The 16,855-nt window shown below is 39.4% G+C and overlaps 2 protein-coding genes across 2 annotated transcripts; both read left to right on the top strand.

Moving 5' to 3' along the window:
- The first annotated feature begins 63 nt into the window (after positions 1–63).
- On the top strand, positions 64–4,862 carry LOC147170116 (keratin, type I cytoskeletal 19-like). The gene is made up of 9 exons (XM_086082493.1): positions 64–437; positions 1,445–1,570; positions 2,543–2,625; positions 2,698–2,854; positions 2,970–3,131; positions 3,773–3,898; positions 3,976–4,205; positions 4,274–4,308; positions 4,395–4,862. Exons 1-9 carry the CDS (start codon positions 126–128, stop codon positions 4,490–4,492), a joined length of 1,329 nt encoding a protein of 442 aa, XP_085938619.1. The 5' UTR covers positions 64–125; the 3' UTR covers positions 4,493–4,862.
- Positions 4,863–14,740: 9,878 nt separating this feature from the next.
- Positions 14,741–16,745, top strand: LOC147170115 (keratin, type I cytoskeletal 50 kDa-like). The gene is made up of 7 exons (XM_086082494.1): positions 14,741–15,274; positions 15,354–15,436; positions 15,532–15,688; positions 15,766–15,927; positions 16,009–16,134; positions 16,236–16,453; positions 16,540–16,745. Exons 1-7 carry the CDS (start codon positions 14,813–14,815, stop codon positions 16,634–16,636), a joined length of 1,305 nt encoding a protein of 434 aa, XP_085938620.1. The 5' UTR covers positions 14,741–14,812; the 3' UTR covers positions 16,637–16,745.
- The last annotated feature ends 110 nt before the right edge of the window (positions 16,746–16,855 follow it).

The following is a 16,855-nucleotide window of genomic DNA, read 5'->3' as shown; positions in this document are numbered from 1 at the left end:
ACGATTATCAGCATACCGAACATAGTTGCGGCATGAGCAGGAACTCTCTATAAAGTGCCCTCTTGAGCTGTCCCCAGTCACTCCTTGTTGACTCCAGCTTCAGTCTCCACTTGCACCTCTTCATCATGTCTCTCGCCTTAGGCCGCACAGGCACCAGCTCCCGCAGCATCTCCTCCGCCAGCAGCATGAGCATCGGCGGGGGCCGACGGATGGGTGGGATGAGCCAGTCCGGCGGTTACTACCTGGGCCGCGCACCCAGCGTGTACGCCGGCGCGGGGGGCTACGACACCCGCATCTCCCAGGCCAACGTCAGTCTCTCCTATGGCAGCGGCGGCGGCGGCGGCGGCGGCGGCTTTTACGGTGCGGATGTCTTCGGGGGCAGCGAGAAGAGCACCATGCAGAACCTCAATGACCGCCTGGCCACCTACCTGGATAAGGTAAGAGATGGGGGGCGGGGGGCAAGAGCAGGATTCAACTGCCAGTCTTTGTTTTCGTCTGTTCAGTCTTTTCTAAAATAGTTCTTAATCGTTTTGTCAAGCTTCAAGAGAATATGAAAAGATAAGTCAAAAGTTTGGGCGCACTTTGTCATGCTACTGGATGAAAGTATGCTCACACTGGCCACTACATTAGGGACATCCGTATACTGTAATCTAATGGCGTTATTCTTAGTGCTGTGTGGTAAATGAATGTTCCATGGGAAATTTCACTTCATTGGTATGAAAATCATTTACATTGTACGGTCATTGTAAAATAATAAGAAGAATAAAATCAAAAATAAATAAAAATAGACCAACCTTGTTGCTTCAGTTTCTTGTTCATTTTAAAAGTAAAGGTGCATTTAGTTGACAATAAAAATGTCTCACATGAGTTTAATTGGAGAGATGAAATTGAGCAATTTTCCATTTTTTTCTTGATAATAACCTAAATCTCTTAAATTCTTACATCAATACCTATGGCATTGTACTGCCAAAAACAGTGCTTTAAACATTCCTTGTTTTCATTTGTCTGCTAGTCACATGATACACCTAAGAAATCCATGTGGTCTAATCATTTTTGTCCAGTGACGTATAGCATCAAAATCTTGCCTTTGCAATGATAAATAACTATGCTGACTATCAAAGTAAAAAAAAAAAAAGAAGAATATTAATGAATGTATGATGCATAAACATTGTTAAAAAATATAGGTGACATTAAGATGAAACTGGGCAGGGAGAAGAATAATATTTACCCCAAAAAATAAGGTATCAAATGTGTTTGCACCTTAATGCATGTATAACAACACAAAATATAACATCAATAAAAATAACATCCATAATGCTCCGCTGATGCTTAGTTTATATTGACGTCAATCACAAGTTGGTACTGACATGTTCTCAAGGAAATGATTATACCAAGCGAAGACTCAATGACTTGTTAATTGTCTGTAATTGTGGCGTGTGTTCAGGTACGCTCTCTGGAGGCTGCCAACAGGAAGTTGGAGATACAGATCAGAGAGTTCTATGAGAGGATGTCTCCCATTGCCAGGGACTTCACCGCCTACTTTGTCACCATCAACGAGCTGCGGGCCCAGGTGATTATTCCTGCTATGCAGAAAAACAAGGATCAAAGACCAAGTCTAGACTCATTATCCACCATTAGACTTAATGAGGAACCGGTTGAGGTGGTTGGCTGGGTGGAACATCTTTCTCAGTCACTTGCATATTTACACATATTACAGTTGCGGCTGTTTGGGTGTTGCCAGACAATCGGATATCTGAAAGCATCACACTAGAAGGTAGTTATAAGAAGTGAAATCAAATAAATAAAGTGAACCATGGTATTTGTTGCTTAAACACAGAACAAGGCCCAATATTTGCGGACATTTAATGCCTGTGAGTCGTGATCTTCCACCCCTTTGGTGGCATTGTGGTAGAAACTGGCAAGGAACACTTCAGAAAACCGTTGCCAGTTAATACGGTTTGTCACTATATCAACAAATGCAAGTTAAAACTCTACCATGCAAAGCGAAAGCCATATAACAACAACACACAAAAATGCCACCGGCTTCTCTGGGCACGAGCTCATTCGAGATTGACTGGCACGTTGCGGAAAAATGTGCTGCGGTCTGATGAGTCCACATTTCAATTCCCCCCAATATTTTATTTGATGTATTATTAATATTATTAAGTATTATTATTATTATAAAAGTAATAATTTATTATTAGATATAGCCTATTATTATTATTATTATTTATTATTAGATATAGCCTATTATTATTATTATTTTTATTTATATATATTTTTTTATTATTAATAATTATGTATTGATATATTTTTTATATTTAATATTTTATTTTTATGTATTTTGTATATATATATATGCCATTTTTAAATAGGATATGACTTTCAAACCAACACTTTCATAGCATGTGAGCCTCAGTTCTGAAATAGAATCTCTGCTTCCTGTGTGGAGTTAGTGTGTTCTTCCCGTGCTTCAAAGATGTTTTCCAGGTGCTCCTGCTTCCTCCCACATTCCGCTAAGAGTATCTTTCTTCCCTTTCAGATTGCAAGGAGGTATGCAGAGAATCAGAGCATCATTCTGCAGATTGACAACGCTCAGCTGGCAGCAGACGACTTCAAAATGAAGTAAGTTGCAAGGAGATGGTGTTAAAGTACTTGTTGCGTTTCAAGTGTCCAGCAACCGTTGTTTTCTGTAAGATATGAGCTGGAGATGAACACGCGTGCAATGGTGGAGTCTGATTTGGTCCGTCTTCGAGGGGTCCGGGACAACATGGTTGTTACCATCAGTGACCTGAAAATGCAGATCGAGAATCTGAAGGATCAGCTGTTACAACTCAAGAGGATCCACGAGGAGGTCGGCTCATTTGAGCTCATGCGCTTCGAATCAGATACTTCCTTCCCTCTGTTGGTTGTGTCTCATCCTCGCTGCAGAATAAAATTCACGTCAAAAATATTTGTCTCCGTGACAGGAAATGAATGCAGCAAGGCAACAATACACCGGTAACGTGAACGTAGAAGTGGACAGCGCGTCAACCTCGGATCTTTCCAAGATCCTCCAAGATGTGAGGGACCAATATGAATCTATGGCGATGAAGAACAAGCAGGACCTGGAAAAATGGTATCAAGCTAAGGTGAGACGGGAGATAAAGTGCACAAAATGATGGCAATCCTAAAGCAGGAGTGAACAAAGTGTCGCCACGTATGGATCACTTGGTCAGCAATCCGGCCCAGTGAGAATTAACATTAGAATAAAAATATATAATATAATAACATTTTTTTTGAACATTAACTCATTCAAACCCCAAAACATATAAATATGTTTTTTAGTGCTTTGTCCTTCACTCCCCAAAATGTATTCATGTTTTTTTTTAATGTTTTTTTTTAATGCTAGAGCATACAGAAGGCTTTGAAAAAAAACGGTGGCATCAGACAATAAGAGATCAACCAGGACCATGTTGCAAAAAAGCTCCTTTTGCCAGTGTTTTCAACAGGTTTGTGAATAATGATGAAACTTTGCTAAAGCCTAATGCTAATTGCTGCAAAACGGAAACTAATACTTTTTTTTCCTGATGAAAGAAGAGACTGTAATCTTTCTTTTGGTAGGTTGCTTGTTTTTATAGTAATAGAACAGTATTCTGTGGGTCAAAATCCAGTAGAACAGCCAGGAGCGAAGGGGGTTGCTTCAGTGAAAAGTATTTATTGTGCCAAGGACACAAGTTGTAGAAAAGTGCGCAGATGGGTTATGGAATGGGTTTGTTTGTGTGTGTTTTAGATGGACTCCCTCCAGTCGGAAATCAAAGGTTACAGCACAGAAGTAAAGACGTTTTCTTCCCAACTCTCTGAGCTGAAGCGGACATACCAAAGTTTAGAAATCACATACCAAGGCCTCCTTTCCGAGGTAAGTCGACTTCCCGTCAGACGCACGTGACGCCGCGTAGCCGGTCAACTCAGTTCCTCCCTCCTTCCGCCGCGCAGCTCGAATGCCTCCGTCAGAACCTCGCCGAAACCAAGGCACAATACGGCTCTCAGCTCAGCCAACTGCAAGTGACCATCAACTACCTGGAGGAAGAGCTGCAGCAGCTCAAAGTGAGCATCGAGCAACAGAAGACCGACTACCAGATGCTGCTGGACATCAAGATGAGACTGGAGAGGGAGATCGCCGAGTACCGCCGTCTGCTGGATGGAGAATCTTATGAGCAGAAAAAGTAAGAGACAATCCATTTGGAGTCCATGTATGACCTTACTCATGTCACGCTGTCCTCTCTCTTTAAAGGCCTTTGGTCATCAGCAAGGTGGTGCAGATGGAAGGTAAGCGACTGTCACTTTTGTATCCACGGAATGACGGCACGTGTTCTCGTGGATGTTCTCGTGACCTTTTCCCTCCGCCTCTGCAGAGCACAGGCCCGTCGTGGAGAGGAGAGTGAAGACCATTGTGGAGAAAATCGTCGACGGAAGGGTGGTGTCCACCAGCGTGGACACTCAGAGCTCCTAGATGACGCATTTGCCGTCTTCTCCCCCCTGAAAAACACAATGAAAAAGAGCTGTGTTTACTGTCATGCCTTCTCCTTTTTCCTTTAAATTGGTTTACGCAGCAATTGGAAGAAAAATGATCAACAGCTTGCTCGGTATCTGGACAGAAATAAATTGAATGAGGTTCGAATCTAATCAAATGGCTAAAATACATAACACAAACACATCACAATGTGTATCTTTGTTATGCGTGTTATGTGTATGTGTTTTGGCTTTAAAAATATTGTTTTGGCCATAACATGAAAATGAATATTTCAATTTATCTGAAGGGAAATTTGTATTTCGAACATGAAAACAACAACAATACAAAATTAAAAGTTTCTTGCTGCAAATTTATAATGTGTGTCTTTTACTTATATACCAACAAGTCTTATTTATTTATTTATTTATTTAACAATGTAAAGTTCAAAATCCATCATATGTGATGCATGGATAACTTGCACATTAACGCATTCACTGCCATTGACGGGTATAGACGTCAAAATTTTTTATTTGAACTATTTCTATTAGTTTAAATTTTTTTTTTAGTAGTTTGAAAACCTAGAATGTTTTTTATTGTACATTTAGAACATATATACAATTTGTGATTAAGCGTGAGTTAACTAATGAAGTCATGCAATTAATTACGATTAAAAATTGTAATCGCCTGACACCCCTAATTTGAATAATCTTTTATTTATTTTTTAAATCGCGGCAGGCGATTAATTTTTTTTATTGTAATTAATTGCATGACTTCAATAGTTAACTCACGATTAATCACAAATTTTATATCTGTTCTAAATGTACAATAATTTGTTTCTAGGTTTTCATACTCTTGTTAACAAAAGTGGATTTTTTTTTTAAACTTATAGAAATAGTTCAAATGAATTTTTGACGTCTATAGCCGTCAATGGCAGTGAATGCGTTAATGTGCAAGTTATCCATGCATCACATATGATGGCTTTTGAACTTTACATTGTCACTTGACTTTTGTACCAAATCTCTCGCTACAGATGGTGCAAAACTGATTCGTACTACTTGTAGAGCTCCGTGGTTTGTACTCGAAGAAGAAGAGAGCGTGCTCTGGAGGATTTGGCCGGGCTAAAGCTCAACCTTATTGGTTCAGCGAACGACAGTGGGTTGATCTCAAATGACGCCACGTTTTTATCATTAATATGCATAAGTCCGAAATTCCAAACAAATAGAGTAGCCACACCAGTTTACGCGTCATTTTGGAAGAAGAGGATGTCCCAGGCGTGAAAATTTCAACATGGTTCAATATACAAGCACCGTGTGGAACAGCTTAAACGTTGGTTGACATGCAGAGCACTCCAAGTGGGCAGAAAGAAATTAGTTTTAGTATGAAGGTAAGATTTATTGTACGATCATAGCTCGTAATCCTTTGCTAGCTAGCTCATCTCATGTTATTAATTGTCACGAAAACTGAACACATTGAAGTCACGATTTTTATTTCAAGATTTGAAGCCTACCAGTGTAAACATACGATCAATAGCTTGTACCTGTAAAAAAATTAATAATCTAAAAATACCTCGTAAACTGTTGCTTAGTGCTTAGATGTGAAAATTACTATAGAGCTACAGAACCCTATTGAATGTTTTACAAGATAACTTAAACCTCTAACCAAAAGTGGACAGTAGTCAGCTACTTGTATTTGAGTAACATTATATTCAAGTATCTGTACTCTTACTATCATAATAAAATGAAAACAAAACGTCTTTACTGCGAGTGAATCTTTAAGCTGCTTCAGGTATTTTAACCTCAACCCTTTATCCTCTGTATTTAATCATTTTATTTTAAATATTAATTTTTTTTGATAAATGTCAGTATTTTTGCAATGTATGCTTTGCAAACGGTTAAAAAAAAAAAAGGCTCTTACACTCTTAAACATACACATTTGCCTTCAACACTGAAGACAAATAAAAATAATGCAAATGTTTATGAACAATGTCTGTGTCTATCAGTATTACCACTATTTCTGATATTAAGATGTGACAAAATCTTCATTTTTTTTTCTGGCTAACAAGATAAAGCTAAACATTTAACTGATTACGTATAATGTCAGTGGCTGTGTTTTGATAATGACCCAGCTAGGAAGCTATGATTATTTTTTATTGTATGAATATGCTGACATAGGTACATCTGTTCTGAGAGAATTTCACTGCAATCACCTTTGGGAAAGTGAAGATATTATACTTTCTAAACATCTTCCAATTTTGAGTTTGAAATGTTAAAGGAGTACAATTTAATCCATATTGAGAGTTATTTGAAATAATCAAATCAAATAACAACATGTATCATTCAATAAACAAGATTGTGCATCATTTGAAATGTTTTATTTGATGTCCAGAAGAGCCGTTTCTGCATCCATCCAAGGCGAGAACAGTATTCTTCTCACAAACAGAACAAAAGTTATTGATGGAGCTGTATGAGGAATTCAAGACTCACCAAAAAAGGCAATACTGCTGCTATCAATAAGACGAGGGAAATATCATTGGCAAAAATAAATAAAAAATAGCCGACAGACTAAATGTATAAATTATAATTGTTTCATGTTAGATGTGTATTTCACATTAATCGTGTTATTAATTATTGATTTAATGTAAAGCACTTCAAATTGACCTACATATTCATTCTTCACTGTTACATCTCAACAGTAGCCAAAAGCGATCATGGCAGCAAGTCGGCAAGTAGCCTATAACAATCTATATAAAAAATAAGACTAAATAGATGTTGAGCTGTAAATATATGTTGCCCATTATTGTAGCCACCAGGAAAAAGACTAAGGCCACTGCCACAGGTGGGGAACCCCCACCTGCTACATTCACATCAGCAGAAGATCTGCAAAATAATTTTCCATAATCCGGTTTGATGGAATACCCCCCAGGTGTCATCTCCTGTCTCTTGGCTGCTTGCTGATGGAGTGGGTCATCCTTTTCACTGATGCTTCAGCAGTTGTCTCCACCTTTTGAGCAAGATTTTGAAATGTATGAGATTATTCTCATTTAATTAAAAACAAATAAACTAACATTTGACCTCGTTATTTTTGTCAAAGTAGCTAGGTGACAGTGACACTGCTCACATCTTAGTGATACAGATAGACTAACATTTCAAAAGCAGAATAACCAATATTTAATTCAAATAAGAGTAATGTTACATTGGAAAATTAAACTCAAGTAGAAATTAAAAGTGCAGAAAAAATACTTGCACAAATATTTGAGTACTGTGAGTGATGAGTAAGCTAAGAGTGTAAGAGCCTTTTTAAACTGTGTTTGCAAAGCTTACATTGCAAAAATACTGACATTCATCAAGAAATTTTAATATTTAAAATAAAATGATTAAATCTAGAGGATAAAGGTTAAAATACCTGTAGCGGCTTAAAGATCCACTCGCAGTAAAAACGTTTTGTTTTCATTTTATTATGATAGTAAGAGTACAGATACTTGGATATAATGTTACCCAAGTACAAGAAAAAATAAAGATAATCTAATTATTTCAAAAATTACTCAAATACAAGTAGCTGAGTACTGTCCACTTTTGGTTATAGGTTTAGGTTATCTTGTAAAACATTCAATAGGGTTCTGTAGCTCTATAGTAGTTTTCACATCTAAGCACTAAGCAGCATGAGGTATTTTTAGATATATATATATATTTTACAGGTACAAGTTACTTTTGCACCATATTTACCTCCATAGGGAAGCGAACCCACGCCAACCTGCATCGTAGGCAAGTGACGGTCACTCTACTGTAGTTTGTAGAAGAGATGCATGTAACGTATCTGGCAGTGGAAAGAATGTACAAAAGTACTATCATCAAGTCAATATGATACATCAGATGTAGTATATCTGTAGGGATCTTTTTCTTCTTCATCTTTTTTTAACTGTTCCGAGTGATTTCAGGTGACCAAATTCCGTGCTATTATGTCTACTCTTACAGTGAAAACCAACAAGGCGGTCACTGAACAGAATACTGTACTAATATTACTGACAGTACCGAAAAAGGAAAAAAAGAAAAACAGCACGATCCCTAAAAGTTGTCATGTACCTTAAGTTAAATGAGTGTGTTGTTTAGTGAGTCCCCTGTTTGTTTGAAAATGTAACAAACTTGAAATAGTTAAACCACAAGAATATCATGTACATGATGCATTGTGTGTTTATTTATTGAGCATTTTCTCCTTGCCAAAATTAAATGGTTGCATAATCTCCCCGACATATAGTGATATTTTTGTCATGTCTTGTTTCGTTCCGCCCTCTGCTGGTCATTTGTTTCCTGTCTTTTTTTTTTCTGTCACGATGGGGTGGAGGACCCAAATGCAGGAGAACCACGACAGGGATGCATGTAATACTTAACACAATTTATTTAACAAAAACACTAACAGGGAAACTGGGTAAAACTCTAAATAAACAAAACCAACAAAGTTTTGAAAAGACCAAAAATCAAAGGAACAACAACACACAAGAGTGGTGACAGCGACAATGATCCAACCAAGACCGAACGGAACCCGGAAACCAAACACAAGCCAACCGACGAGACAACGAAAGACACCCGGACAAGACACAAGTGGCTGGGGGAGATGACTGGACGACGAACACAAATGCAAACAAAACCCAACAAGCAAGACACGACACAAAGCCAAAACAACAAACCCAAGCATGATACACACAAATCACAATTTTTTTTCCTAATACTGTGAAAATAAATTTGCTAATATGAAATAACAATCAAAATCTCCTTTTGAGTTCATACCAAGGCTAAATATAATGCAAGTGATTCTTTAAAAATATTTAGGGATTTGTGCAGTGCAGTGGTGGCACATCAACCTGAGAGGTTGTGGGTTCAAATCTGGGCTCCGGCCACATCCCTGTGTGGGCTTTCACACAGTAGGCCATTCAAGTTAGGACATCTCTGACAATTGACCATGAAAAGACAAGCAATTTTATGAATGCAGTTTTGCTAGCTTTTGTAGGCGGGGAGGGGGGAGCCCACAATATTTCAATAACATCTGAGTCTAAATGATCATAACTCTGAAAATTGTTCATACGTGCACTGAGAAAAGGATGAATAACTTACTTTGTGCTATGCAATTCTTCTGTACTATTATTTTGCAATAAACCCTCTTGGCCACCAGGTGGCATTTTTTGTCTTTCCAAGAGTAAAGCCGGATCTTCTAGCTGCACCCAGTTAAGGGGCGTAACTTTGAAAAAATATACAGTACAGTGAACCATAAAAAAAGAAAAGAAAAGAAAGACATAATTTGAATAATGTTGAATATGTGACAGAACAACATATTCAAATCGATCTAGACTTTACAACTGATTTCACAAATAATGTGCACCACCTGTATTATTTTAAGACTCCTGGGAATAGTGTGTTGTGAAAGAAAGAAAAATCTCAACACAATATGTCCCTTTAACTTGGTTTTCCCACATCCTATTCAAATTCAAGAAATTCAAATTTCAGCCCTAATATTTTTGGGACACCCTGCAAAAATGTGGCTAAGATTCTAATCCTCCTCGGCATTAATAAAAAGTTCAAACTGCATAGTTGTAGGTGGTGAAAACCGAAAAGTGATCCATGCATGCATGAGCAAAACTCTGCAAGCAAAAATTCCACCAAAGAAGTGTGCATGCCAGCCGTTAATGCTATCATAAACGTGGAAAGTCTTATTTGATATATCCAACTTAAAGTCCATAATGCTCTTATAGCATATTTTCCCCCTACCAGCTACTAGTAGTATACAAGAAAACCATACTAGTAAATCTCTGTGCTGCAGTAACAAGGGGTTGGCTGCACTAGTAGAATGCCTTATGTCACCCTCCCAACAAAAAATACTGCCTTCTATTAGGATACCTCTGGCATACTGGTAGGACAAACATGTCTCACCCAAGACACCCGCAGGTGCTTCGTGCAAGGAATGCACCACTCCAATGTCTTCTGCACAAGAAAAAACATGTGCACAACTCAAACCAATGCCAACATTCTCATTTACTCTCATTGTAATAGAATGTGTGTGTAAATGTTTCAATAACATGCTCATATTGAAGTCAAACACTATAAAATGCATGGTTTTTTTACTTGCTTATAATCAATGTGCAAAAAAACTGAGTTGGTTTTAAAAATGTATTATCAGCAAAACTTATTTAGTTCTATTTTGATTGTGAAGCTAACAGCATGTAGTTTTTTTTGAATCACAGGTGTAGAATAGAATACAAGAAGCTTATATTAGTGATATAATAATTTTTAAAAAAGAGCAATACAATTGTGCATCCATCACTAAATAGCAGCTGCAATAACCACCAGCAATATTATCACCTGTGCAGTGGCAGCTGCCCATGTACAGTGTCTACATACAGTAAGTGACTATTATGTTTTTATTCGAATAAATGTTGCAAGTAGCTTTGAGCACATCTTTTGCACTCTTTGCTGGAAATTTCCAGACCTGCGAGAGCATGCAGCGCTGCATAAATCATTGCGAGTAGTTAAGGGTGGGACCAACACCCGCAGGCGATGTTGCCATACCACACAAACCTGTCTGAACATGAATTCAAGTGCAGTTTTTAAAAACCCCACAAAGAAAGCAGCTTCTGTTGCAGGCCTAACCTGCCGATTTCGCCTAAAACAGACAGAAGATGAAATATTTTTTTTATTGTAGTTGATTTAATTAAAAAGAAAAGAAAATACAGTGTTAATGTTCATAAGACCTGTTGCACTGGAGGGAGCATGGACAGAACAAATCCTCACTATGGTCTGTTTTATTGGCAAAATCCATTGTGCGCTTTCATGTCTCCTGTTCCATTTAGTCTCCAAACTGAGAGTTCCACACCCAGCTAAAAGCACCTCAGGCGCTCTCTCACTTGCCGGTCAGAGCACAAACCACATTTCTGACATGCCCCAACTGCTTTCCCCCGAAGCTGCGATCTTCGTATTTGTCTACAGAGCACTTTGTATTGCAAAGTGAATTTGAAGCCTTTCCATGTTAGAGGAGCAAGTGAAGACAGTGAATGTGCTCACACCCCTGTTTAGATACAGTATAAAAAAGTCAGACCAGGATAAACCATTTTAAAGACAGTGTAAAGGGAATTCAGAGATTTGCTTCCAAATACATTAAACTTGCTTGAGGATGATTGCTGAAAATGTAGTATTCGATTGTGGGGATATAGCATGAAACACGTATTAAGTTAATATACTGATAAATGTAAATCAAGATTCAAATTCTTCCAAAAGTTGCTGAAAAAGTCAGCTGTGCTGCATCAGTGCACTAAGATAAATGTTCCCTTTCAACTTTTCCATTTTAGGGAAATTCTGTGACTTCAATTTGTTAAACACACAGAATTAATTTAATTCATTCATTCATTTCACATATCAATAAATAACGCAATTATCCTTTTTTTTTTTTCAAGGGACAATGTGTAGAATTTAGTGCCACCCAGTGGTGAACTAATAGATTGCAATCATTTTGAAGCACACGCACTACGGTGCCTCAGAGAGAGAGTTCACACTTCGCAAGCCTATCACCAATTACTACCGATTATTATTTGGACTGAGCGAGTGAGCGAGTAGCCCGGCAAGCAGGAGCAGCGGGAGCGGCGAGCAAGGGTGGCTAGCAAGTACTCACTGGAGCGGCCAACAAGAGCGGCTAGCGGGCCCGAATCACTGGACTCAACGATGACCACCTGCAGGCCTCTGTGGAAGGTAAGTGGCGGTTGATCCACTGAGTCTTCCACGAGCTGCAACTACCACCGGAGGCTAACTACGTTCGCTAAGTTCTTCTCTTACGGGTAGTGATGGAAAAATGAAGCTTCATGAAGCACTTGCAATCTTTTTTTTGTCCTCTAGATGGTGCTCTTTGTTTACAAGATAATAACTAGTGCAATGGAATTGATTAAATTATCACTGCATCTTTAAAGGGCTTCATGAAACTTCATTTGTCCATCACCACCTACGGGTATACGTAGCAGAAACATGGTGGTGAAACAAGACAGCTTTTTTTAAGGCGTGGCTTCGCTATATAGTATAACTCGCGATTTTTAGACCTGCGATTATACAAAAATATAGAATTTATTTTTTTGCACATTATTGAAATTAGTAGTGGGTTTTTAAAATGAATGCTGTAGTTTATGTTTAGTGTAGTTTATGCTGTAGTTTAGACACCACTGACCTAATGAGGTTCATTGTTTACAGCCATGCCTTTCTTTCCCTTGTGCAGTGCACACACAGTAAATCAACTCAATTGGAGATGTCCGCAATGAATTGAAAAATGTGTTGAAGGAAATGTTCAAAACCTCAAACCAAATTGCTGGTTTGCTGCACTCTGAGATTCCAGCCACACCTTGCTCTAATGCCTCGCATACCAACGTCGCTGTTCACTTTGGTGCGTTCAAGCAAGAACGTGTGCAACTCTTTGTGACTTTTTGCCTTCCACAAATTGTCTTCATATGCTTCATTTGCTCAACGGCACCATGGAAATGTCCTGACTGAGACGCGCGGAGCATAGTGAGCAGGCGAAAGACGTCAGGCGCTTTCAGATGCTTCGCTTTACCATCAGACACCGGATACAATTTTCAAACACCGTGAAAACGAAATACAAATAAACACATCCGTTTTTCTTTCATCTATTTTCTCTTTGATTGCCAGACAGTATGTGACACGGCATTGTACAAGGTTTGTTAATTATGTTTTATGACATGGAGGTGATTGCACAAGAGTACATGCTAATTATATCTTAGCATGGTTTGATTTGGCAGATTGCAAATGATCTGATTCTGTGATTAACAGATCATATGACCGTGACCCCCTCTCCCTAAAGATTAACCAATATTCTTGGAGGGCAAACTGGTGCTGTGCCACCTAAAAAAAAAGAAGACAGTTATCTTTGCTAGCTATGTTGTCTGTACTAATTTGCAAAATCATGCAGTAATTCGTCATTGCAATGTTAGTATATGCCTCTTAATATTTATGTATGACAACCATTACCTAATATTTTTCTCTAAATCCAAATGAATCTACTTATAATTAGTAGATGAAGAAAAAACCCCGCATACTGTGCCTATTTGAGTTTATTGTGCATATGCAAAACACAATATAAACACCATCACCAAACAGTAAGCACTACTACAATAATACTAAGGTAGTTAATTTGTTGCATATACAATAGTAATGGCAGTTTTCCTCATGTTTCCCAACTTTTCATGCAAAATTGTACTTCATTCTCATGTGAAATCCTCAGGTACCAACTTGTTTTAATTGACATCTCATGTTCCAGAAACCAACCCGACCAGCGCAGCAACATGTTCGGATTAGTTTATTATCCCTTTGCCACGCCCACCCGTCACAGTAACGGCGTCATATTTCGCCTCTTACGCAAGCACAGTGCAGTGCAGAACTACACTTAACAGCGGTAAACATAGCATTCGTGTCATTTTGTATGATTCTAAAATGCTAATTAATTACAGATATGGATAAACCTTCAGATCAGTATTTCAGTATTTGTACTTTGAATTCAGAAGGAGCAAAATAAAATGAGACTCCTTTTATGACATGCCTTGCACAAAGTTTGGTCTTATCTGAGGTTTTACTAATGACACCTCAATGCAGGATGCAACTGCATTCAACTTCTATGAAAAGCTATCAATAAACCAACATTTAGACATCTGAGTTCAACAAAGCCTCCGTGGTGAAAAAGGTTGTGTTAATATTCGTGCAAGAGTTGACCTTGAGTGAAACTGATCTTTATGTTGATGAATTTGCAATACTCGTTTCTTATATAAGAGGATTTAGCCCACAAGGTATGGCACTCTTGTTGAAACATGGCAGTAATTCCTTGAAGATAAATCATTTGTCAGAGAACTGACTTGACACTTCAAACTGGTTGGATCTGACTAAGCTGCCTCAAGACTGGGTGCGGCCCTTTCACTATTCATACTTCAAACAGTTGTTGGAAAGGAAAAGTGACTTTCATTCACGGTGAACTGGAGTTAAAGAGAATAAAGTGGGAAAGCAACAAGAAACCTACGTTTTGTATGTGGTCGAAATAGATGTTTTTTTTTTTTAATGGCTTTTGATTTCCACATGTCCCACTTTCTCCTTCAGATACTAAAATGAACCCGAGGGATAAGGTGTGAAAGGTGGGGCCGGTAATCTCAGGTAATGCTCCTCCCATCTACACGCCTCCACTTGCACCAGAATCCGCTTTGAGCTGCATAAAAGGGGGACCCAGGAGGAGTTGTGTATCTCAGTCCATCATCTTCTCTCTGAGGCAAGCAGACACCACCGATCAATCATCAAAATGTCATACTCCAGGTCTTCTAACCAATCCTACTCAGGTGGAAACCTGGGTGGCAGTATACGCAGGGGCCAGGCTTTGAGCGTTTATGGAGGTGCAGGTGGAAGCGGTTCAAGAATCTCCAGCGGCACTTTTTCCAGCGGAGGTGCTGGCGGCTATGGTTTTTCCAGCGGAGGTGCTGGCAGCTATGGTTATTCCAGCGGAGGGGGTTCAGGCTTTGGCTATTCCAGCGGAGGGGGTTCAGGCTTTGGCGAGGGATTTGATCTCCAGAGCGGAGCCAATGAGAAGGCCACTATGCAGAACCTGAACGATCGCCTGGCCTCCTACCTCGACAAGGTGCGCAGCCTTGAGAAGGCCAATGCCGAGCTGGAGCTGAAGATCCGTCAGTTCTTGGATAGCAAAGCCTCCCCCCTTGCCCGTGACTACTCCGCTTATCAGGCCATCATCAACGACTTGCAGGCAAAGGTAAGAATACATGTCTTATTCTTTGTGTATTCCATAGTCATTAAAAGTCACTAACATTCTCTAACTCTAAATCTCACAGATCCAGGATGCCACACGCATCAACGGAGGCATCTATCTTTCCATTGACAACGCTAAACTGGCAGCAGATGATTTCAAAACTAAGTAAGCTTCAAGACTGACAATGAAGATGATAACAAACTGAAAATACATATGACCCGTGATGTAGCAGGATTTTCTGACCTCTTGCTGTCTTACAGGTATGACAACGAGCTGGCTATGCGCCTGTCAGTGGAGTCAGATATTGCCGGTCTGAAGAGGATGTTGGACGAGCTGACACTGGTCCGCTCAGACCTCGAGATGCAGATTGAAGGCCTCAAGGATGAGCTTGTCCACCTCAAACGAAACCATGATGAGGTGAGAAGCAAACTTTTCATATTCTGTGTCTGATATTACTCTCAGTCCAATTTCTTACCAACATTTTTACGTGACAGGAAATGGCAGCCATGAGGGTACAGATGACTGGACAGATCAACGTAGAAGTAGACGCCAAACCACATATGGACCTGACCAAAATGATCAGTGAGATCCGAGAGCAGTACGAGAATGTGGCCGCGAAGAACAAGAGAGATCTGGAAAGCTGGTTCCAGGCCAAGGTCATTCCCACTGAAAGTTTGTTGGTTGTTGCGTAGCATGTAGTTGAGTATGGTACTAACCATCCATCATGTCTATTGCAGAGCGAATCACTGAACAAGGAAATGAGCGTCAACACAGAAACTCTTCAGACCTCCAGGTCGGAGATCAATGAGATCCGTCGCACCCTACAAGCTTTGGAAATCGAACTACAGTCTCAACTTAGCATGGTAAATAAAGCAGAGCCTTCTAGCTAGAACATCCACTCGACTCATTGTCCCCATCTACATATTCTTGAATGCTAAAGCCTCACTTGTACTTGCTCCTCCAGAAAGCATCCCTGGAAAACACATTAGCTGAAACCGAATCCCGATACTCCGGAATCCTCCGAGGACTCCAGGCACAAGTGATGAACCTTGAAGCACAACTGACACAACTGCGCGCCGAGATCGAAAACCAGAACCAGGAATACTGCATGCTGCTTGACATTAAGACCAGACTTGAGAAGGAAATTGCCGAGTACAGGAGACTGATGGACGGCGAGGGCAGGTAACATAAAATTAACTTGAAGAAAAGTGCAGTCATCAGACATGAATCACATGCTTAATGTATTCACTGTTATTGTCCTTCCTTAGCTTTGGTCCTACCAAAACCACCTCTTCCAGAGTGATAATGGTCACAGAGGAGATGGTGGATGGCAAGGTGGTGTCCTCCAAAACCAGCACCACATAAGCTGCCTCACACAGCAAACAGCAGCACAAAGGGGTGTAACACCTGAAGACGACCTTTCATCTCAAACAGATGAAATGATGAAATAAAAGGCTCCTTGTCTGCTACCTTACACCTTGCGTCTGTGTTTGATCATTTGTTTGACTTTTTTGAGTCTGCAAGAGTTTGACCTCAGTATATGATAGGTCTGACATTAAAATCAGATAAATGTAGAAACATGAA

Source organism: Leptonotus elevatus, chromosome 8 (assembly GCF_054856555.1).
Source record: "Leptonotus elevatus isolate MCC_2025b chromosome 8, RoL_Lele_1.0, whole genome shotgun sequence".
NCBI lineage: Eukaryota > Metazoa > Chordata > Actinopteri > Syngnathiformes > Syngnathidae > Leptonotus > Leptonotus elevatus.
Note: the sequence above shows the minus strand (reverse complement) of the source record. Positions and strands in the feature narration are given on the sequence as shown.